Source organism: Halichoerus grypus, chromosome 6, assembly GCF_964656455.1.
Source record: "Halichoerus grypus chromosome 6, mHalGry1.hap1.1, whole genome shotgun sequence".
Lineage (NCBI taxonomy): Eukaryota > Metazoa > Chordata > Mammalia > Carnivora > Phocidae > Halichoerus > Halichoerus grypus.
In genome coordinates, this window is record NC_135717.1 from 145,331,730 (window position 1) to 145,356,456 (window position 24,727).

General features: G+C 36.7%; 1 protein-coding gene across 1 annotated transcript; it reads right to left on the reverse strand.

Moving 5' to 3' along the window:
* Positions 1–265: 265 nt before the first annotated feature.
* Positions 266–24,697, reverse strand: TSPAN19 (tetraspanin 19). The gene is made up of 9 exons (XM_036105261.2): positions 24,650–24,697; positions 17,040–17,132; positions 16,884–16,956; positions 14,112–14,236; positions 10,358–10,432; positions 5,452–5,562; positions 3,357–3,500; positions 2,144–2,227; positions 266–876 (listed from the first exon to the last, which is right to left on the reverse strand). The coding sequence occupies exons 2-9, from the start codon at positions 17,103–17,105 to the stop codon at positions 808–810; spliced, it is 747 nt and encodes a 248-aa protein (XP_035961154.1). The 5' UTR covers positions 17,106–17,132; positions 24,650–24,697; the 3' UTR covers positions 266–807.
* Positions 24,698–24,727: the final 30 nt, after the last annotated feature.

Genomic DNA, 24,727 nt, shown 5'->3' on the forward strand with positions numbered 1-24,727 from the left:
TTATATAGCACTTTTTATTTGTCAAAGGATTTTTTTTTTTCTGTTCTCAGAAAATCATTTTTTAGGAAAATAGAACAGGTAGGTTATTTTACCTCCTTCAGAGAATTGTATATGTATGCCCTGAACAAAATTTAAGGAAAAAGAGAGAAGAAAATGAGGAGCAAGTTGAGTATGGGAATTCAGTGATCATTTAAGACATTTTCATTACAGTTCAAAATTCATTGTGATTTTAATATTTTACTACTGCCACTGAAGGATACCCAAATCTCTAAAATTTTAAGTTTATTATCCACTTTTAAGCATTAATCAGAAGACAGAAATAAATGATTAATTCAGTACAGAGGTCAGTGTCATGATTTTCAATCTTTCTTTTAAATCTCCCACAAATCAGTGTTGTTTTCTTAAAATTTGCAAATGTAAGGTACATGTTATAATTGCTTACTTAATTAATGTTTTCTGAACATCATGTAGGTATTTTTTCTACAAAAGAAACTCAAAACATGGCGATACTTCATCACATTTTGAATTCAGTATATATGATGATATCCTCTGAATTCAGAAAATAACTCAAGGTAAAGTTCTGAACTGCAGAATTTGATATTTTGAAAAACAAAATTAATAAGAATTTCATGGAGTGATTTATTATAATACTCAATAATTCTATGTTACATATAACCAATGACCTGAATAAGTCCTAAATTTAACTAATGTAATTCAAAACTTTTTTTGGTGGGGAGGAGTAAAAGAACATGATGTGATTATTTTGAGAATTAGCTGGTTTCTTCTGGGCAAATTAAAATGCAAAGATCACACTCCTGCATATATTCTATTCTTGATGTGTCTGAAGAAAGAAACAGTTAATAAGATTTGCAAAACCTGGAAGAAAAGGGAATGATAAGAGATCAAAATGTAATCAATAAGAATGATTTGCAAAGCTAACACAATCACCTAAATGCACCTAAATGCATGCTGTATAGGGAAAAAGGATCAAAGAGGGTGGGAAAATTTTGGAGTAAGGTACATATGGTTGCAAATAAGAAGTGTGCAAAATGAGTCTTCTAGAGCAACCCAGCTGTCACCAAGTTCATTTATGGAGGGACTAACTAATAGATGGTTCAATTTTAATTACATGGGCTATCATTGGGCTAGATGTCTTGAACAGCTGATGGGGTTTTTGTTCATCATCTCTCTGTGTCATCAGTCCTACAAAACTGCTTCTTTTTGTGATAGAATCATTAAAGATGGTGTGCAACAGGCAGATGATAAAATGGGCCACAGGTACCATCTCCCATTCAGTCTTGTCTTAAATACCTCAGCATGAACACAGTGGAGAACACACATTTCAAAAGAACGGTATTCATGCTTATAAGAATGTTTTAATCACCATTCTGAGACTAAAACTGTTACCAGTTGAAGAGAATTTATGGAACCTTAGGTCAATGCCTTTGTGATTCAACTTAAAATTAAATGCTGTATCCTGTTCTGACCAAAACATGCATTATATATTCATTTTGCAATGTTACAGTCTACACCGTAATAACGTATTCACTCTCACAGTTTCTTCAAATCCATAGCCTTCCCCTGCTTTCATCAGTCTTCACTGAGACTGGAGAATGAAGTTCTGCTTCTGAATCTCAATTCTGCAGCTGTCACCCTGTAGGTCATGGAATGTGTCTGTTTTGCTTCCCATTGTATCTCTAACAGCTAGCACAGTACCTGACACGGTAGATGTTCTCCCCCCTCCAAATTTACTGAATGAATGAATGAATGAATAAATGAGTATATTAGTGAACAGATTTACTAATGTCAAACATCGGTCTAGACTTCCGAAGTTTGCCAACATGAAGACTGCCCAACATGGGCTCTTGCTGCTGAGTTATAAAGTATTTTTATCTATCTCACAAAGCAATGAAATCACTACCTTCCAGGATGACCATTTATTAACTGGTCATCCCACTTGGCTGATTTAGGGATATCACCTCCAGTTAGGATCTGTATCTCTCCTGGATGTGGATAGTCTCAAGATCCTGACTCCTATTGTATTAATTTGTCTGATTAGGACTCCAGTTGGTTGTTCTGCTATTTGTAATGTATGGTTTCTACTTAATATTTTTTGCCTTTAAACGTATGAACAAAAGCTTACCTCTGAAGCCAAAAGTCCAAAGTTAATTCCAATTAATGTTAGAACATTACCACTATACCATGTGTTGATTTTATTTTCACAGCCCTAAGGAAAAAAAGTTACTTAGATTGAGTTGGAGATGGAAGTGGTCTTATATATAATTCTATTACAAAGAAGAAGAAACATAGAGATAGTAAATTACCAAAGTCTAAAAAGCAAGTCAATGTGTAACTGGAGACTAGACTTTTTAGTCCAGAGAATTTCATATGATAGCAGGACATCTCAGTTACTACTTTTAAAGTTACTAAGATGTTGTTATATAATTGAACTCAGAAAATTTTTTTAAAGATTTTATCTTTAAGTAATCTCTACACCCAATGCGGGGCTCGAACATACAACCTTGAGATCAAGAGTTGCACACTCCACTGACTGAACCAGCTAGGTGCCCTGAAATAAAAAATTTATTAAATTTAGAGAGGGATCTAATTTTCTGCAGATTACTGTAATTCAGCAAGGTATATAAGTGAAGTATATATATATATATATATATATACATATATATATATATATGTATATATATATATATGGATATATATACTTCAACCTAAAATGATTATTTCCCGAATAGGAGAAGTTTCTAAAAAAACATAAGGCTCTATTTATCTATGAATGAATTATGTAACTGAAAAATGCATCTTAGAATTAGAATAACATCAGCTTATAAACTATACAAAATATTAGAAGTTCTTGGGATGAAAATCTCCTTTATCAGTATCCCATACCTGTAAGCAGCAGATGAACCCCTACTCTTGCTCTGCTACATTTACCTGAACACTGCTTATGTCATTGCTGGGCTCCCCTCCCTTCAGTTTTTGCCAATCCTCATACCTCTTTACTTCTGGTACTGCAACTCCCTTACCAATCCTATACACCAGATATTTACCAAAAGTGCCTCCTCTCTCTGCAGGGATTTGGGAAGGAGGCCTGGAGAGAAAGGTTGATGGTATCCCAAGTTCTAGGAGCACTTACATGACATAATTCCAGAAAGTTTATTTATTTACTATATACCTGAAATAATAGCTATTCATTTAATTCTGAGTTCAGTTTCATAAGTAACTTAAGAAGCTAATCACTGTAAATAACATTGTTTTTATATAAAACTTTGCTCAGAATTCCAAATTGACTTGAAAAAACAAAAAAGGCACTATAAACACTTGGAGAGCCTTATCTTTACCTCCAAGTAAGTTGCATTCAAGGGCTCATCACAAAACCACTTCCTTAATGTAGAATTTGTGCAAGAACATGGCACCTGTTCTGAATTTTCTTTATTTGTATTCTTTATCCAATCTGTGTAATTGTACTGGCCACAACACTGCAACTAGAAAAAAAATTCTATGAATTTTACTATAAAATATTAAAAATGCAGTTAATTATGATTCCCATGCACAATAAAGTGGTTTTTGTGAAGAAAATTTATTATTCTCCATTGGAATGTAGTGAATTGCAAATATAAGCATAGTTTTGTTGGTTTAATCCATTACTTTGTTGCTACTATTGTTGATGTTAACCAGAACTAAAGACCTTTAAATATAAGTGGGCTATGTTTGGATGAAATTGTTAGATCTGAACTTAGCATAAAGGAACCCAGGATGGAAGGCATATCTGATTTACTGAAGCTACAAACTACGTTTGAACCAGAATACAGAAGAGAGAATCACTGTAGCCATATCTTCCTCCTCCCTATAGCAGTTCTCTTTATATTTATCCCCAAAATGCTACCATATGTATTTAATATACATAAAGAGATTCAGGGTTCTTTTTATTCTCTTAGGATTAATGTAAGATGTTAACTTCCAATTTTGTATTGTGTGAAAAATGGCCACAGAGAACCAAAAAAGATGATAAGGCAAATAGCCATAGAAATGATAAAACATTTAAGAAATATCTCACTTCCAATCCTATAAAGTTGAATTGAAAGGATGTGAAAGAATCAACTTATGTATTTGTCACCAAGACTATGAGACAAAATTGGAGTGACTATTTCATTGTTTTCTAATCTTGTTATTAAAAGTTATCACATCAGTCCTGCCTATGACACAATATGTACCAACAATCTTGGAAATGAATGACTAAAATAATGCTTTAGAGTTTGGGTACTGAAAATGAGTTTGATCGAACCTATATGTACTATCTCAACTACACTCATGACTGGAACTATAAGCTTGATTCTCATTAATAATAGTGATTTCATACATAGAACTGTTTTCCTGTTTATCAGTTTATGTCCATAGGAGGGTTTGATTCTCTGCCATCAGTCCTAATGCAATCTAAAAAAGCAATACATGTACATGTCACACATATATATCAGAGAAAAAAAAGACGAGTGAAAGCATTTATAATTATATTTCAATTCTCCTAAAATGCCTTGCTGTTAATATATACACCAAAAATAATAACTATTTTTATGTGGGGCACCTAGTATAGTAGTTAAGAGTACAACATCTGGTGCTACATTTTCTGGAATTGAATCTTGGCTCTGCCACTTAATTAGCTGTGTGTCCCTGGGTAAGGTACTATCTATAAAATGAGGATAATAGTTCTTACCTTATTGGGTTGGAAGGATTAAATGGGTTAATACAGGCAAAGCATTTACAAAAAGGTCTGGTGCTATGTCAATGCTTGCTATTTTCTTTATCAAGCATTTACGATCTTCCAGCTGCTGATTTATTCCTGTAAACCATCTGGGAGACAATATCCATTCCCGTACCCTGCCTAGCTATATTTGAACTGTAAAATAATAAGCCTAATAATGTTAGCTAACAAGTATTAGTTGCTTACCATGTTCCAGTTCCAAGGCTTCCTATACATTCTATATACGACTTCATTGATTCCTGCCGATCAGAGGCAAGGATTATTCTGTCCGTTTTACTAATATGGAACTTGAAATTAATAGGGTTACTTGTCCAGGGTCAAAAAGCTATGTGGCAAACCTGACATTCTGGCTCACATGGTAACCACCACGCTTCTCTGCTGCTAGCAAGGACTGTGCTCCCATAGGAGCAGTAGGGCAGAATACCACCAACACTTCTACAGGTGAAACCGGGTTAAAACGCACATCAATTAACCAAGAATAGGAGACATAAGTTACAAAAGGAGGATAAAACTCAAGATTTATAAGTGGGAACAGTGCTATTAACCCAATTTTGGGGGGAAGAAATACAAGAACCTCTCAATCCTCTGCCCCTATCTCCTCCCCTTCCCTGTACCCCCGACCCTACGGTGATCATAGTTGACATTTAATATTTTAGTTTTTGTTAATTTTTTCTTACTGTTTTCTGTAAAGCATTCAGAATAATCCATTTGGGTATATCTTCAGGCATGTCTTTAGATCCATACTCAGTAATGATTAAGTCAATTTTATCATGCCATACTTGGTGAACCTGTTAAAAATTGCATCAAAAGTCAAAATCTGAAATCTTATGGTATTTGTCCTTCTCTGACTGACTTATTTCACTCAGCATCATACTCTCTCATGCCATCCACATCATTGCAAATGGCAAGATTTCATTCTTTTTTATGGCTGAGCAATATTCCATTGTATATATAATACTAAGTTCTATACCTGAAACTAATATTACACTGTATATAAACTAACTGGAATTTATTTATTTATTTATTTATTTATTTATTTATTTATTTATTTATTTTTAAAGATTTTATTTATTTGACACAGAGAGAGTGCCAGCTAGAGAGGGAACACAAGCAGCAGGAGCAGGAGAGGGAGAAGCAGGCTCCTGGCTGAGTAGGAAGCCTGATGCAGGGCTCGATCCCGGGACCCTGGGATCATGACCCGAGCCGAAGGCAGATGCATAATGACTGAGCCACCCAGGCGCCCCTAAACTAACTGGAATTTAAATAAAAACTTGGAAAGAAAAAAGGTCAAAATCTGTGAGAAACTTTCCTTATGGTTCCTAATAAAAGAGTATTCTAGTCAGTTTGTTCCTTTCTGCTTATTCCTAAGTGTTTTCTTTTTCTTCTTTATAACTATTTTTAGCAATCTCAGTGAGTGCTAAGGCATTTGGTTTTTTGCATTGTAATCTATAGGAGGAATATATGAGACTTATTTTATGATTAGGGAGAAAGTTATGTGTTATTCTTCTGAATGTCTAAGGATTCTGCTTTTCTTCTTGTACCCTCAGAAAAAAATTGTAAAAAACTTTGAAATGGACCAAAAAAGATTACTGAGTATCTCTTCAATGGAAATTAGACTTGTTTTAGCATAACTTCAGGGTCTTCTTATTCTATGGGGGTCTGTACCTTTCTCAGTTTTTAACTTACTTTACAACTTTAGTAAGTTGTAGGAAGCTATAGTTAGACAATCGATTCTTTGTCAGAGAAGTTACAAATGAATTTTTCCTAGTGGGGTGCAACTGGTATCTCCCCTACGAACCATGTTTTGTAAATATTAAGAAATGGCCTTTAGGGGCGCCTGGGTGGCTCAGTTGGTTAAGCGGCTGCCTTTGGCTCAGGTCATGATCCCAGGGTCCTGGGATTGAGTCCTGCATCGGGCTCCCTGCTCAGTGGGAAGCCTGCTTCTCCCTCTGTCTGCCACTCCCCCTGCTTATGCTCTCTCTCTGTCTCTGTCTCTGTCTCTCTCTCTCTGACAAAAGTAAATAAAATCTTAAAAAAAAAAAAAAGAAATGGCCTTTATAACTGTCTTTTCTTTGGACTCTCCTTTGAACTGGTTTTCATTTCTTACCAGTTCCCACATCAATAAACATGTTAAATAAAATCATTGACCTGTGCCTACTGTATATTTATACAAGAATTATGATTTTTAATTGAAAAAAATATCCTTTCAAAATACTATAACAAAAAACAATCAGATTTGAACGTTTGGGGGGAAACTACTATTTCAAAATCTAGACATTGCAGAGGTAAATTTTAATAGTAACTTACTTAAATATTTAAAAGTTTATATGACTTTCATAACTAAGGTAAAAGGTAGAAAGAATGGATAGTATTCCCATTTTATGAACAAGGAGATAAATACTCAGAGAATTTAGTTATTTGCTTTGTTTACATGAATCATGATGAGGAGCTGAGACTTCTAAATATGGTTCATTTGAATTCTAGTCTACTGATTTGTCATTATATTATGCTGCCTTTGAATAATGAAAATGAAATTCCTGGGGGGAATACTACAACAATTAAACCATGTGTACAAGTTAAACTCTTACACAGTTACTTATATATCTATGCTTTAATGCATTTAAGATTAGAATAATGTAAAGTGTTACTTAGATCTCTAAGTTATTGATTGAGCTTATTCTCCAAGTTAATTTTTATTTAGAATAGAAAATGTTTTTCCATTTTATATTGTTGTGGGTAAGGGCAGACTTATGTCCTTATTTATCCTCTAAAGCATTATTTGGGAGATTCAGAGTGCACATAAATCACATCTTAGTACATAAGAGCATCATATATAATCTCTGTGGGTACTATATAAATAAAATTCCCTCACACATATTTATTTTGACAAACATCCACTGAAGCCCTAGTGTACCTCCAACGCCGTTGGGTGCTGTAAGTGGCATAAAAGATTAAAGGCTCCTAAGAGCTTAATCTAATACGAATGTAGAAGAAAAATCGATGTAAACAAAGCTGTTAGCTCTAGATTCAGTTAATAAGTGTTTGAGTCCAGGCTCTATCATTTGGCCATGATATATTTTAGCAAGCCTTTCTCCTCTCAAAGCCTGAGTTTCCTGTTCTAGAAAGTAGGACTAACAATGCAACTCTGGGGGTTGTTGTGAGGATCAAAACTATATTGTCCATTGGCGCGAGCCAAGCTACTCATGCTGTTTGACAAAGTCCAAGTATGGGGGACGATCCTGAAAACAGGAGACTCCGCAGCTGGCTCCTGCTATTCTCTTTCGTTTTGTTTATGGGAATCTTTATAATTGTGGGAATATTTCTGGGCTGGCTCCTGCTATTCTCTTTCATTTTGTTTATGGCAATCTTTATAATTGTGGGAATATTTCTGGGGTTTCATGATAAAGTGACTACTCATCTTAGTTACGCCTATCTAAGCAATCATAATGAAACTAATTCCACGAAGAATTAGTTTCTATAGAACAAAATAACAAAACGGTCACGCTCTGTCTAGCACCTTTCTCTTTGCGTACTGTTTTTTAGTTTTAGCGAAAGCCAATAAGCAGAAATCAATAAAGGTCATGTTAATCATTACAAAGGAAAAATGAAAGAAGGCTATGGCTGTAATCCAGAAAATGATCTAAGATTTGGAAAAACAAAAATATCCTAACATATAAATAAAGTTCCTCCGACGCTGTCAGGAGGAGATGCTTGCAACCTGACCCTGCGTGTCTCCTCATTCGCCGATGCCGTCCTTGCCTACGAGAGACCCACCCCGGCTGGAGCTGGACTCCGGCAGTCCATAAAGTGGTTATCACAGTTTCTGGCACATGGTAATTATTCTCAAATGGTCATTCTGATTCTTAAGTAGAGATGAGTATGTGAATAACACTTAAGTGAGTATGGACAACACTGATAAACTAAATTTATGTGCTAAGGATCCTGAAGTGTTATATTCAAGTTGTATCACCAGATCCCAAAGTCAGCTAGGATGTAGTGCTTTGCCACAAAAACAGCTTTACAGAACTCACATGCTGTACACACACACACACACACACACACACACACACAAGAAGAAAGTTTAGCGCTAAATGTCAGTTCATTTACAAGAAGTCCTGGGTGGTTAGATATCCAGGATAGATGCCCAGCACAGGAGAGCAAATGAAGTAGGAGGGCAGTGGTGTTATGTAGGAAAGATTTTATTGGGGTTTGGTTGTTGCTTAGGATTCTACATTGAGAGAGAATTTGAAGGCTAGGAAACACAGGAATAAATCAGGGGCTCCTTTGGAAATTAATTAAGGAAAGGAAGAGAGCTCTTAAGTAGCTACTGCATTACAGAAACTTTTCAAGTTGTCAGTTCATGGTCACTCTCTAAGGGAGGTAGGAATGAACCATACTGTACAGATGAAGACATAGGCTCAGAGCTCTGAAGTAGCTTGTTGAGCGCTAGTATCTGCAGATCTGTACGACTTCTAGTCCATGCTCTTTTCCTGCAGGACAATCTCCCTCGACACAAAGATAGACCGCGACTGCACTGAAACAATGAATTTCTTTAAAAATTGAAAGTAATCATTGATCTCAATAGTTAAGTTTTGTTTCCAAAAGGTTTTTTTCAGATAACTTATTATGTGTTTTTTTAACTTAATCTGATAAATATAAATCCTGTGATTAATTATATCACTCATGGTCCTACCTATGCAAAATACATGAATTATTCAGTTCATCTCATTTATTTATTAATTTATTGTTATTTTACAGATTTTTTTTTTATTTATTTGAGGGGGTGGGCAGGGAGAGAATCTTTATTTTTTAAATTTTTTTAGAAAGATTTTATTTATTTATTTGAGAGAGACACTGAGAGAGCTAGAGCACGAGAGAGGGGAGGGTCAAAGGGAGAAGAAGACTCTCCGCTGAGCAGGAAGCCCAATGCAGGACTCGATCCCGGGACTCCAGGATCATGACCTGAGCTGAAGGCAGTTGCTTAACCAACTGAGCCACCCAGGGGCCCGGGAGAGAATCTTTAAACAGACTCCCACTCAGGGGGAAGCCTGATGTGAGGCTTGATCTAACAACCCATGATCATGACCTGAGCTGAAACCAAGAGTTGGATGCTTAACCAACTGAGCCACCCAGGCACCAGGTGCCCTCAGTTCATCTCATTTAAATAAAATCACAAAATTTCAAATTTGTACAAGTCTAAAGGTGTTTCTTTCCAAAAAATAGAATACAGTCAGTCTATATAGAAAAATAGAATTGGGTCAGTCATGGTAGTCACAGTTGGCTGGGGGGCCAATTTTGGATTCCCTACTCTTAGTATTATCTCCTCTTCCCCCATGTTCTTTGTTATTTACATTTACATTTTTCTCAATCTTCTGCTGAGCTGAAGACAAATTTCCCTAGCCCACCTTTCCGATCTGACCCCTGGCCCTTTCCTTATAGAATTCTATAGTACTTCCAATGAATCTCCGCCCCCCCCCACCCAAAGCCATTTACCTTTTGCTCTTAATATAGGCTCATAGGCCTCAATAATTTTAGATATTCAATTTTCTTTAGATTTCAAATAAAGGGATGATCTTTCCATACCTCCTTTTTCTTTATGAAGATGAATGTTGAAAGTACAACCTGAACACCAAAGGCCCACATTAACAGTGCTGTGTACTGAAACAAAAGAAAAACAGAGATGGCAACTATGTTTCTAATATGTATCTTAGATACTTCAGTGATGGGAAAATGCATATCATAGGAAATACACAGTCTTAAAATACACACAGGTATTGATGGTTCCCTGCCCTCATATACATGAGTGAAGTTATTCAAACAAAAAGGCAAAGAAAAAAATTCACTGAGCATTTGGATAAGAATTAAGAAAGAAGTGATCGTGTTCAGTGAGCATGCTATAGACCACTTGGTGTACAAAGTTGTTGATGATTTTCCTTCATTCAGATCCAAAAACTGTCATAGAGAGTAACTCACTTATCTGGACCTCCACTTAACATGCCAGTCCACTAATACTAGAAAACTCACTGAACTGTGACCTACTACACAAACCCATCAGGTGCAAAGTAACAACAATAACAAACCCCCAGAAAATACAAAATCATCTGCTATAATAAAATTAAGTCTGTAGGTACATTTAAACTCTTGCTTTGAAAACTGAAAATACTTCTTTCCAAAGCCAAGTGAAATCATTTTCACACTTACGTAACTATATTTTTTAAACTTACAGCCACTGCAATTTTCTTCATCACAGGAGCACACAGTAATACACATTATCTAGAATTCATAATGATTTTTAAAAATTAGCAGTCTGAATATTTTACTAACTAAAATATAAGAATGACTTACTGTTAGTATTCTTAATTTCACATATTTTAAACATTAGTACTTTAAAACAGTCAGTTAAAATTTGTTTGATTGATATAAATTATATTTCCTATTTTCAGAGACAAACATTTCAGAGACAAAAATATGGTCTTTAGATCTGTTTAGAAGTTTAGATTTCTAATACTTCTATATACGTTATCTCACTTAACCTTCACTAGAAGGAGATTGGTAGAAGCAGGAAAAATTGTGTAAAACAATAAAAAAATATTACTGAGTTTCTTTTTAATGGCAAGCTGGTTGTGGTCTAATGGACTTTCCCAGGTTTCTGACCTTATGAGAGTATGCAATATTACCTTTGACTAAACTAGTATTCAACTCTGTACAGAATCCTGATAGTAATACAAAAGTTCCCTGTCCATAGCAATGCAAAATGATTCCTATTAATGGAAAGGCAAATGAATATAGTCTATAGAGAATATAAATCTCCACAAATCTAATTCTCCTTCAACCAGTTGTTACTTCTTACAGTTCCCTTACTGAGTAATTATTATTTATTTATTTATTTGACAGAGAAAGAGAGCACAAGTAGGCAGAGCGGCAGGCAGAGGGAGAGGGAAAAGCAGGCTCCCCGCTGAGCAGGGACTCAATCCCAGGACCCTGGGTTCATGACCCTAAATAAAGTTTCTGACACATGGTCATTGACACAAATGTTGTCATGATTTTTACCTTTGAAGATTCCCTTTTAACAGTAGTTAGATGTCTATTGTAATAAGAAAAATTCAGTGTATTTATGTGTTATTAGCACTTACAGAGTACTGTGAGATACTGCCCAAGAACTTTTAAAAAAGGGAAGTAAACTGTTCCGAGGGGGCACGTGCGTGGCTCCATCGGTTAAGTGTCTGCCTTCAGCTCAGGTCATGATCTCAGAGTCCTGGGTCCTGGGATAGAGCTGGTAGACACTTAACAGAGTTGAATACTAGCTTAGTCAAAAGGTTCCCTGCCCAATTGGGAGCCTGCTTCTCCCTCTCCCTCTGCCCGCCCCCATGCTCATGCTCCCTCCCTCTCTCTCTTTCTCTCTCAAAAAAAGAAAATCTTAAAAAAAAAAAATACCCCCCCCGCCACAAAAACTGTCCTGAAGAGTTAAGACTGTGAAACTATAATATCTATTCAACTGGAGTTGGGGTATGCAAAATCACCTTTAAGCCAAAGAATAGTGCTTAGGCCTATAAAATTTGCCCGTAACTTGACTGCATAAATTAACATCGTTAAAGGAAAAATGTATTTATCAGAAAAGTACTGGTAAATTCAGAGGAGAATAGGGAAAGTGGCCTGATGGCAAAAAGTAGCAGTTCCCTTCCTTGGAGCATCCAGACAAGAGTGTGGTGTCTCGGCTTCAGGGCCTAGTATTATGCACATTCCTTATGATGGGGTCTGTCAGGCTTCTCGGTCACAGCCCATTAATACTTGAATCCCATAAGGCAGAAAGTTAGAAGATGTCTGGTTTTCTCCCTCTAGTTTCCCCTTTCCTTACTGACCCCCCCTTCTTATACTAGTATCAGGCTCTGTGCCTTCTTTGCCTAAATGGAAATGTATGGCAAGGAGAAAATCACAATGTTCCTGTAAGCCATTTCTGTCCTGGTTTCCAGATCCAAAATTAGAAGCCCAATGAGAAAATTATGCTCAATGTCCTGGAAGAAGAGAAAGGTGGGATTTGAGATGAGACAGTGAGATCTCGTTTTAGACTAGAAAGAGTCTGAGCCTGACTGTGGAGCCCTGAGCATTCCCAGAGCAACAGAGTCACGCATTGGGCTTCCTGGCATTCCCCTGGTGAGTGGTAAGACCCCAGAGGGAAAAGGAAGTGTAGTTTCCAGCTTTGCCTAAAAAGCCTCTGCCAGGGGAAATATTCAAATAATAAGAGGTACCAATTATTGGGTAGCAACTGATCCCTGTGTCAGGCGTTAACCCTTTAATTGCTGTGTCATTGGGAGGGTGAATGTTTCAGGGGAAGGATACTGCGGAGAAGGAGCTGAGGTCATGGCTATCTACCAGTCCTTCACAAAAGGTTTCACTGATATACTGTATGATATCCTGGATGATATACTACATAAGAGCAGCTTTGCCTTTGCTACCCTAGGCCATTCAAACAGCAGAATGAGTAGACCGGAAGGGATCATGTGAGCTGGGAAAGTGAGAGTTTTCATGGTGACCAGCGCAGATTGATAACCAGTGCCCAGAGTGACCACCCAGACTTTCATTGTTACATAAAACCTAAGTCTTTCCGCATTCTTCCTGGTAAGGGACACAATGTCTGCAGTTGAATTTCATATTTGTTGGACAAGAGAGTGCCTGTGAATTAAAACTGATTTGATTTAAAGAAAACGTTAAAAAGCTGTATTTCATCCGAGTCTGTGGATTGTGAACCAGACCTGCCACATGTATGGTAAATGGCTCATGTTCATGTCTACAATCCTATTTATAATTTATCTTTTCATGTTACATGGCTAGGGAGACATAGTGTGCTAGCCAGATGCCAGGGTCTGGCCCTCTCAGCAGTTCTATTTCTCTTTGTTAAATAATAAATTGTGATCTCAGTTATAAGCTAAGCTTCCTACATGGCATTCCCACAGGGAGAAAATGTGCTGAGTATAGGATATGTTTTCTTTTCCTTGCTAAGCCACATTGCTTGTTGACTTTAATAGTTTATTTGGATTTTAGTCTTCAGATTCTTAATTTTGGTTAATTGTAGTTTACCCTAGGAGATGGATTCCTGTTGACTCTGCTGAAAAATAATATCTAAGTGTGTAAATGCAGAGATCCAGATTTGATCCATGGAAAACTCACCAAGAACATTCTACCTAGAAGTTTCTTGAGAGGGAGTGCTTCATGTACCTTATTCCCTAGGGCACACTATACTGCAATGTTATGACGTAAATCATTATTGCTCATTTGTGTGACATAGACACTCAAAATCAAAGATACAAATTAGTTCAGACTATTAAGATGAAATACATACCAGAAGCAGGAGCCACCTGATTTCATTGTGAATTCCCAAATAACCCAAGAGACAAAGAAGAACAATAGCAGATCCAGTTCCAATCAAAATTTGAAAACTATATACTATCAAGTGATTATTTTCATCTGTGGAAACCACAAAATAAATTATTATTAGGTGATGTTGTATTTTATTTAATAATATATGCAGTAACCTACGATTTCCCTAAGCAAACTGGTAGGATTCTCTGTCTCTCTTTTTTAAACTTCATTCTGGCACCCTCTTACTTAGTCATGGCAACAACTTTTCTTCCATTAATGACATGATAGAAAATTTCTTCAATCTCAAAAGATGTCTTTCTTTTACCTTATCTTCATCGTCTTCTATGAAAGCAGAAATTTTTTTCCTGGGGTGAATTCTTCTATGTTTAATGAACATCCAAACATTTATGAATTTATTCATACAAATTTTAGGGGCATCTAATATGTGTGGGTTAAGTTTCTCTTATATGAAAGTCTGAGTTTATTGGTAATATGACCCCATTAAAACTATATTTTATTCTCTCTCCATCTAGACCGAGCTCTCTGCTAGAGACTATATATATTTATATAGTCAACAGACTAACTGTTAAATGTTTAGTGTTATGACACAGACTGTGGAACACTAAATGCCTAACAAATATTTGTCAAAAAAAAAAAAAAAGAAGAAGAAGAAGTAAATTAAATATGCCGTAGGTTTTATGGGAGAACAGTGCAGGCAGTGGTGTCCTGGAAGCCAGCTTGTTCTGGCTCATAAACGCCAAATGTTACATTTTCACAAAATTCGTAAGCCAACCCAATTCATGTTGGCACTGTGAAATCAGCCATTGTGGCATTACGTCTTTAAACCACAGAAATCAATAGATACCATAAATCAAGACTTTCTATCCCAGAGCCAGTTGTTAAACGTTTACCAGCATGCCCCTGGGTACAGGAGACCCTAAGCCCGTAGGGGGAGGAGGCTGGAGAGTGTAGGTAGGCAAGATTGCTGGCGAAGGAAACACTGTGCTTGGGCTTTAATGAGGACTGAAAAGATCTCGGTTGGAATGACAGAGGCATTCTGAGACACGGCACAGTATGTGTTGGATATTCAGCTTTGCTGGCACTTAGTGTTTGAAGCAGGTGAAACCGGGCAGGTTTGCAGGGGACAAATTATGCACACTTTGTAGGCTCTTATCCAGTCTTCCTCATTGGAGTTAAGCTCCGCGAGGACAAAATCTGTCTTTCTTGTACAGTACAGTATCCTCAGCTCACGGGATTGCGCCTAACATGTAGAACAGACTCTATAAATATTTGTCCTATGAATAAATAATTGCAGTGGGGAGCCAGAAAAAAGCTTTTCGTGTTCTATGGGTAGATTTTCATCTTAAATTATTTCAGTGGCATTTGGAAGATGGCTGAGAAAAGAGATCAGAACACGAGGCTGTTGGAGGTTATTACTGGGGCAGAGGGAAGGAAGATGGGGCTCTTAGGTGGCCTGGTGTTATTACAAATGGAGAGGGGAAGGCAGAATCATTTTTAAGAAGAGGTAAGTTCGTTGGAAGTTGCACATAAAAGAGAGGGGAGGAACCAACCACTTTCTTGCCACAAACTGGTTATTTTCAGTTCCATGTCTTAAAACCTTAACCGAGATTTCACTAAATGTTTAAATACATAATTTTTTAAAAAGAAACAGAACTTAAAGGATAAGTTTCTGACTATCTGTTTAGGATATATTTTTTTGCATAAGGCAAGTACGTTAAGGTTAATGAGAATTATCTTTCAATTCCACAATGGAGGGAAAGAAAAAAGAAAAGACTTTTGCTCTACCTTAACTACTACATTATTAAAGTATATCCTGTATGGGAAGTGCTTAGCCCAATGCCTGGCACATAATCAACACTAAATAAGTGGAAGCTACCATTGCCATTCTTCTGGGGAAGGAAAGGAAAGAAGAAAGGCTGTTATAAGATCTCCACACACCCATGTACTCTGAGCAAACCACTAATGCACTCAGACATCACAAACACTTTACCATAAGCAAAGTATATAAACAGAAGAGAATAAAGATACCAGGCACTTAGGTGTAGCTGAAGTTTAACTAAATTATTCAATACTTTGTAGTACTTTATTACCTATTAAATCTTTTTATTTAGCTTTTGTTTTCCTACAAACGTGTTTTTTCTTACTTGAAGTCCACTAAGAAATGTTTGTTCTACAGTATGCATGCTTTTTGTCATATATTTAATGATAACAGTGCTGTCTAATAGAGCTTACTGAGTAGTGGAAAGAATCTAAATCTGCACTGCCTAGTAAGATAGCCAACACCCAATAGCCCCTTATGGCTACTGAGCACTTGAAATATGGCTTCCTTCCCAACCACCAAGGATATGTATACGAAAATAACACTTAGTCTATTAAACTTCAGTCCATAGTGACCACAGCATACCACAAAATGGTAAAACGAAGGGTTTTTAAATTTAGTTAAACGCATTCAACTATTTCATTTATATTTGGATAATATTATATTTTATTTGTAACATGTAATGGGGAGAGTAATTGAGTTTTAAAAGAAATGATTTAACTTGAGCACTACATTGGTCTCCACTATCTTTTCATCCAGAGTGTATTAGAACAACGCCCAATCTTCCATTCTTGGACAATACTTAATGAATTTTGGAGAAATACTGCCACCTGCTGAATATATTATGTATGCAGTTATTTAAAATGAAATGCTTGGCTTCACTCAGAGAGCAAAAGAAAAATAGATACATACCCAAAGCTGTGAAAAAATTATTTCTATCTAATAAGAACCATGCACCAAATCCCATGAGTAAAAGTCCAAGAACCTACAGAAAAAACAGTCAGTGTTTATATTCGCTAATAAAAACGCATTACATTTTCTTTACGAAATAATTATAAAGAATCTTACCAAGAAGGCTCCATTAATGAGATTAAGAAAGTATTTAAAAATTAACGTTTTGTTTTTTCTTAACATTCTTTTTCTCCCTGGATATTGGTGTTTCTGAAAAGATAACCACAACTTTTACTATAAATAGTCACCACAGTAACAACTTTAAATAATTCTGCCTGCTCATGTCATTTATTTGCACATTTTTCTTCTGATACCAGTTGTCAATATAGCATTCCCCTCCACCCTCCCGAATATAAGGACATGTTGAAGATATCTTGAAACTGGGCCTGTCTTCTCCATCTGCACTAGGCAGTTGAGACCAAGAAGGCATTTGAGTAACATGCCAATAGCCACCTTACCAAACTTCTTGCAGTTTTCAGAAAGTAAAATACTTTGTTTCCAGTCTTAACACACCTTGTTCTCCTTGCTGGAAAGCTTTCCTTCACCTCTGCCTGTCCCTGCTGTTTCCCAGAATAATGTCGACTCTTCGTTGAGTTCTCACCTTGGAAGCCTTCGCCTAACCTCAATCTGTTGCCCTTCTATTTTCTCTTTACTTGTCTTTTCTTCCCATGTAGACTCTGAGGTCTATTAGTGGAGAGAGTAGGTCTCGTGTACCATTATAATCCCAGAGTGTAGCACATAGTAGCTACTCAACAGATACTTGTTGAATTAATAAATGAGTAGATGAATCAGATTATTTAATTAGTGAGTAATTTAGTTTGGTATATAATGGAAGGGAACAAACCTTAACTTAAGGTTGTGTTAAACATTATTTAATTTAGTTTCCTAAAACTTTTATGGGAAAATCAACACTTAGATCATTGGTGTTTGGTGCTTTATTAGAAATGAAGGTTTTAAATTTTCTTGGGCATGTTTCTGGGTTTTCTCTTTCCTTCATTGTTTCAGTTCTAGCTAGTACTGTATTTTACAAAGTATTGTAGTTTATAGTGTTTTAATCTTGCAGTGCGTAATTGGCATGATGAAATCAGATTTAATAAGATTAATTTGAAGCTATTTGTCTCTACTTGGGAAGATCTGTTTGTTGAACCGAAGGATGCCCTGGAAAGTGGAGAAATAAAAGATGTCTAGATTAGAGTCTATGCACTGCCCCTCCCTACTCTGACCCAAGGCCACATTCCTCCCTGAAATGCCAGGGTTCTCCCTCCCAGCTGAAGGAGTCTCTCCAGGCTTTGTCTTCCACCCTCTGCTTTGAAGTCCCCTCCTGCCATTTGGTTTCTCCAGTTTCTGTCCTCCATTCTTATTCTTAGATTCCTCCAGTGTCTGGCCTGTTTGGATGGAACAATCAGTTAGAAAGACTGCCTGATTTTTATTTCAGTTTCTCCGTAAGAGGCTGTAGATATATAATTTTGGCTTCAATTCCATTTACTTCAGCTGATGAGAAAGTTGTGATCCTCTCCTATAGCCTAAACAAGTTGTCAGAGCCAAAGTCCTGGGCCTCTGTGAACAAGAATGAGAAAGTAATGTACAAGAACACTGCAGGAACTCTGGTGGGAACTATTGAGAGGTATAGACTTGACTGTTGAGTTGGTAATAATTAGCACATTAGAATCAGGGCTAACATGCTTTATCAAAGGATCCACAAACAAAAATAAATTGAAGCTTATTTCTCTTTCAGTCCAAGGTGGGTAACTGGTTCTCTTCTAGGAGATCATCCTAGGAACTTGGGGCTTGCTTCAGCCTGTTCCGTATCTGGCTCCCGAATCTCCTCACGGTGTCATCCTGTGTACCCAGCAGAAAGGAAAGGAGGCTGAGTAAACTCGGGCAAGCATCTTTTAAGCCAGGGAGGTGAGAGTTGCCCACTTCTCTTCTGCTCATATTCCATCGGCACATACTAAGTCACACGGCAGGTCTCAGCCCGAGGTGGAATCAGCTATGTGCCCAAGAGGAAGGAAAGAAGTGACTTAGGGTGAGAAGAGCCAAACAAAATAACCAACAGTTAGGAAAGGGCATTGTAAGAGATAATTAGAGGGAGAAAAAGAGTGCTTGGATACAGTTTCAATATGTCTGATTATGGAAAAGAAAGAATTATAATCAGAAGGATTCCTGTAGGATGGAAAAATTTAAAAAAAATGATAATCACGGACAAAAAACATATACTTCATGTTTATTTTTTTATTTTTAAAAATGTTTTATTTATTTGTTTGTGAGGGAGATAGAGAGAGAGCACACAAGCTGGACGAGCAGCAGGCAGAGGGAGAAGCAGGATACCTGCTGAGCAAGGAGCCTGACGTGGGACTTGATCACATGACCCTGGGATCATGACCTGAGTCGAAGTTAACCGACTGAGCTACCCAGGTGTCCCTCATATATTTCATGTTTAATAAATGAGTTTGAATTGGTAGAAGATATCTTTGTGGTTAAGCACTGGAAATGGAGTGCAGGTAAACAGAGAGCATAAGTTATGCAGATTTGGGAATTATCCACGAGGAGCTACTGTCATGGAAAAGAAGGAAAGAGGAGATTGACTGCAGATAAAAGTAAGCAGATGCTTGATAGTAAAGAATGACATAATTAGGGGTTTGAATTTTTTAATGCAGACTTTTACAAAATGAGGATGTAATCAAAGCATGATCTCATGGAAATCAGTAGAGAAATAATTTTCTAAAATAGTGTTGCATGATTATAGAGGTCAAAAAGGGTAAGAATTCAATACTCTCAAAACCAGCCAACTTGGTAAGAAAGCTGTTCATGGTAACTTCAAAACAGCAGTGTTTTAGTCCATTTGAGCTGCTATACCAAAATACCACAGACTAGGATGCTTATAAACAACAGAAATGGGGAGTCTGGGTGGCTCAGTCAGTTAAGTGTCTGGTCATGATCCCAGGGTCCTGGGATTGAGCCCCACATCAGGCTTCCTGCTCAGCGGGGAGTCTGCTTCTCCCTCTGCCTGCTGCTCCCCCTGCTTGTGCTGTCTCTCTCTCTCTGTCAAATAAATAAATAAAAACAGCAGAAATTTATGTCTCATAGTTCTGGAGGCTAGAAGTCTTAAATCAGGGTGCCAGCATGCGTGGGGGAGAGCCCTCTTCCAGGCTTCAAACTTCCTCTTGTATCTTCCTGTGGTGAAAGGGGCTAAGGAGCTCTGTGGGATCTCATTTATAAGAGCACTAATCCCATGCATGAGGGATCCCCCAATGACCTAACCACCCCCGAAAGGTCCCATCTTCTAATACCATCACATTGGGTATAAGGATTCCAACATGTGAAGTAATTTGAGGTAATACAAACATTCAGACCATAGCAAGAAGTTCAGGTTAAAGAATTGGAACACAACAAACAGGGTGTCTAAGCAACAAGTCAAGAAAGTCCACAGCCATATTTGCACAGAATGAGAAGAGGAGATGGTCATGTGCTGATCCTTCCAGTCACAAGCACCACATACTGGAAACAACATCAATGAAAAGAAAGAGGTGCTAACACAAAGATACACAATAAGTTAGTGCAGTTTCTATTTAAATATTTGTAGTGTGGAAGAACAAGTTTTTTCTTGGATTGTTGTTGTTGTTGTTGTTTTTGCTATAGACAAAGAATTTGTTTTTAACAATCAAATAAGGTCCTGGTGGCATTTCTTTTGTTCATTTCCTGATTAGGTAATTAATGGTCCAATAACAGAGATATTTTTAATAGTATAAATGATATAAGAAAGGACAATTTACAATAATTCACCTATTCACAGGTGTCGTTTTTCACTAGATAATAATAACCTAATTATTTTTTGTTATCGTTTGTAAATTCCTTCTAACTGCCAGGAGATGGGAGCACAAAAATGAATAAGTAATGTACAAGGAGTCAAGTATTAAAACCGGTGGTCCACTCCGAATTATGTGTTGGGGATGTGGGGACAGGGAATAAAGGGAACTGGGAAGTTTCAGAGAGAAGACAAATTTGAGATAATTCTTGAAGGTTGATAAGAAGGTCCCAGTCAGATAAAAATGGGGTAGACATAGGAAGATTTCACGACAGATGGAACACTGTGCTCACAAGCTTTATAGTGAAGGGCATGGGGGCAAGGGTCAGAGTGGCAAGAGGTGAAAAATAAGGCTAGAGAAGTAGACTCAGTAAAGATTGTGAAAGATCAGGTATGTTTTGCTAAGAATTTGCTTTTAATCTTCTGCAGGTAATGGAGAATCATATTTCTGTCATCAGCGTGGAAGTCAAATTAGAAAAGAAACCTATGACAGGGAGCTACTTTGCAAAGCTAATGTATTAGTTCATAACAAATGATGTCGTCTAAACTACAAGATAGTTATGGGGTTGGAGAACAGTACCAGGATATGAGAGACACAGCAGGAAGTAGAATTGTCAGCAATGGGATGTTAGAAAGAAACCAAAATAAAACTTGAACTCAGGTCTATAGAGCTTAACTACTTGGGCTATTAAGATTATGCCATATTCTACAATATGTCATTTACACTGGTTGCCTTGACCATCAAAATTTTGCAAATTAGGTACTCTTGTGCTATTATCCCCAGTATTACCAATGACAAAAGAGATTGAGGAAGGTAAAATAATGTTCTTGAGTTCACCTAGTTAACACGTGGCAGGGCTGACATTCAAATCCTTAGATATAAAACACTTTCTTGCTACTCTTCCCAAGGCTCTAATGTCATCACCTGTAAATGTAGATTAGAAGAACACGCACCTCAAAGGGATACTGTGAAAATTAAATGATTTTATGTTTGGAAGGCACTTAGTCCAGCACCTGGCTAAATGTTACATATTAATCTTGTGATAGTATAGTAATCATACACAAGGGAGGAGCACATGAGGTTGGGAAAGGGATGGGAACTGTAGGAAAGTGATGGACTCAAGTCGGCCGTCATGCGAGCTGCAGAGAGCACAAAAAGGGTTAGAGAAGGACCTTGAGAGTTTGGGACAGTCTTTAAATGGAAAAAGAAAAGCAGAGGTCTAAGAATCCAACACTGTAGGTCACATATTAAAAATATTATTATGCAATAGTCATCCTCAAGAAAATAAAACAAACATCTGCTAGGCAGCTATTTGAGCTTCACAGTGATATTCTGGGATATTTAAATTTTATCACTGCTATATAAAAAATAAGACAACTGTTGCACAATGTTTTTTAAATTAAAGTCATCTCAACACTCGACTAACATTTTCAAAGAAATCTTATTCTTGTCAGATGTCAGAGGAACAAACAGTTATCTTTCACCCTTTCATGTCCTCAATAAATATTACGTGCTCTCTAAGGGAATTATATTGTGTTAGGTCAATAGGCTATAAACCAATCAGACCTGCAGATAATTTTCAAAATAAGGTCAAAATTTAATGAAAAGAGGGGCGCCTGTGTGGCTCAATCAGTTAAGCATCTGCCTTCAGCTCAGGTCATGATCCTGGGGTCCTGGGATGGAGTTCTTGCATCGGGCTCCCTGCTCTTCTGGGAGCCTGCTTCTCCCTCTGCCTCTGCCTCTCTCTCTCTCTGTGTCTATCATGAATATATAAAGAAAATCTTTAAAAAATTTAATGAAAAGAGAAATACTTATTAAAAAGAAAAAAACCCCTACTCAGGTTAAAAGGTTATGGACAAACTGACATACTCAATTTTAGGTTATAATATCTAGGAAGATTTCAATTAAATAAATTTATGCTAAATGCTACAGACTTAAACAAAAGTTTCAAGTTAAATTGACATAATCTGTAACTGTATGAGACAATTGTTGTATTGTATTTTGTTCCTTATTTAGTAATATTAATTAGTGATAGCTAAGGTATGACTAATTGATAGAATTATCAGTTTTCCTCCAAAGTAAAAAATAACAAGAATATAAGAGATGTAGTAACATGCATCATAACTTATCTTCAGAACTTTCAATATTTTTCTTTTTTGCTATCAATTTGTTTGACAAGGTAAGATTTAAGAAAAAAAGCAGTTTAGACATCATCTTCATAAAAGCTGATTACTAATTTAGCTAATTTAAAATTAGTTCTGGACAGCGCCTGGGTGGCTCAGTCAGTTAAGCGTCTGCTTTCAGCTCAGGTCATGATCCCGGGGTCCTGGGATTAAGTCCCACATTGGGCTCCCTGCTCAGCGGGGAGTCTGCTTCTCCCTCTCCCTCTGCCCTTCCTCCCCACTCATGCTCTCAATCTCTCTCAAATAAATGAATAAAATCTCTAAAAAAAATTAGTTCTGGAAATCAATTGATTATGAATGGATTTGATATTCTGTAGGAAAAGCCTGAATAGTTTCATAATTACAAATAAAATTAATTTTAAGATTTTTATTGTGAATTTCAACATAATAGCCTGAGTATTTTACTTATTTATTTTTTATTTACTTATTTTTTTGCTGAGCATTTTATTTTATTAAAAATTTATTTATTTATTTGAGGGGGGAGGGGCAGAAGGAGAGGGAGAGAATCTCAGGCAGACTTGGGGGTGGGGGGGCTGCATCTCACCACCCTGATATCATGACCTGAGCTGAAACCAAGAATAGGACCCTCAACAGACTGAGCCATGGAGGCGCCCCTAGCCTGAGCATTTTAAATGAAGAATTTGAATGGTCTATAAATTTGCAACAAAACTAAACTAAAAAAAAAGAAAAAATGGCACTTGAGCATGGACTTTGATAATGAAAATATCCTAAATTTTAATTAGATTTGAAACCAGAAGTAGTTGATTTTTGAAAATCATTGTCTTTGAGTGAGGCACTAACATGTGTTTTTTTAATTTCAAAAATCTACTTATTTCTCATTCTATATTATTAATTCCTATGTTGATGCAATGTTAATTGTTACCAGGAAATAGTCTATTTTCTTTCAAAGGCTCAAAGGAAATGTTTGCTTTTAGTTTATTGTATGTCAGATGTCTTTTGCGATTATGCTTAGCCACTTCCTCTTGGAATTTAATTCTTTGCAAGCTTAAAAAAATTAAACAAATATCTGTTATTAACTAAAATAAATTTCACAGTTTGTACACTATGTATTTGCTCCACGGTAAAGGAAATTAGATGAATTTTTTTTTTTTTTTAAGATTTTATTTATTTATTTGAGAGAGAGTGCACGAGCAGGGGGAGCAGCATGCAGAGGCAGAGGGAGAAGGAGGCTCCCCGATAAGCAGGGGCCCGAGGTGGGGCTTGATCCCCAGACCCTGGGATCATGACCTCAGCCGAAGGCAGACGCTGAGCCACCCAGGTGCCCCAACTTAGATGAATTTTTAAGTTAAAATTAAATAGCATGATATATACTTACGCTTCAAATTTTATGTTAAAACAGTGGGTGTCACTGTCAATATTTTACAGTAAAACATATTTCAGAAAATAATTTTTAAAAATTTTCACCCCATACACTTGGAGGTTTTTGATAGGCATTGAGTGATGATTTATTTGTCTTTTTAAAAATAAATTGCTGTCACGGAAAGCAAACGATTTATTGTCTTCCATACTTCAGGCCCCATAAATCACTATTCAAGATTAAGATTTGGTGGAATGAATAGTTTTTACGTGGGCAACTGAACATTCACTAGTTGCAAGTAATAAATATAGATAGATTAGAAACAATTTAAAGGTCAAGCTACCTTTACTTGGGTAACTGTAGCAAAATGTCGTTTCTTTATTACATATTTTCCCAAAGTATTTAAATATTAAAATCTACCTGAAAAAAACGTTCCTCATTCCGCTCCTGAGATGCAGCGTTCAGGCCAATTTCGAGTGGAGATAGTTTGTCCTACTG

What these genes read in the sequence shown, in the direction of transcription:
- TSPAN19 (XM_036105261.2), bottom strand. Translation starts at nt 17,105, where the DNA reads ATGTTAAGAAAAAACAAAACGTTAATTTTTAAATACTTTCTTAATCTC. An exon ending in TAATTTTTTCACAGCTTTGG is followed by an intron (nt 14,237 to 16,883) that starts GTATGTATCTAT and finishes TGGTTTCCACAG; the next exon opens with ATGAAAATAATCACTTGATA. An exon ending in TCAGGTGGCTCCTGCTTCTG is followed by an intron (nt 10,433 to 14,111) that starts GTATGTATTTCA and finishes CTTTTGTTTCAG; the next exon opens with TACACAGCACTGTTAATGTG.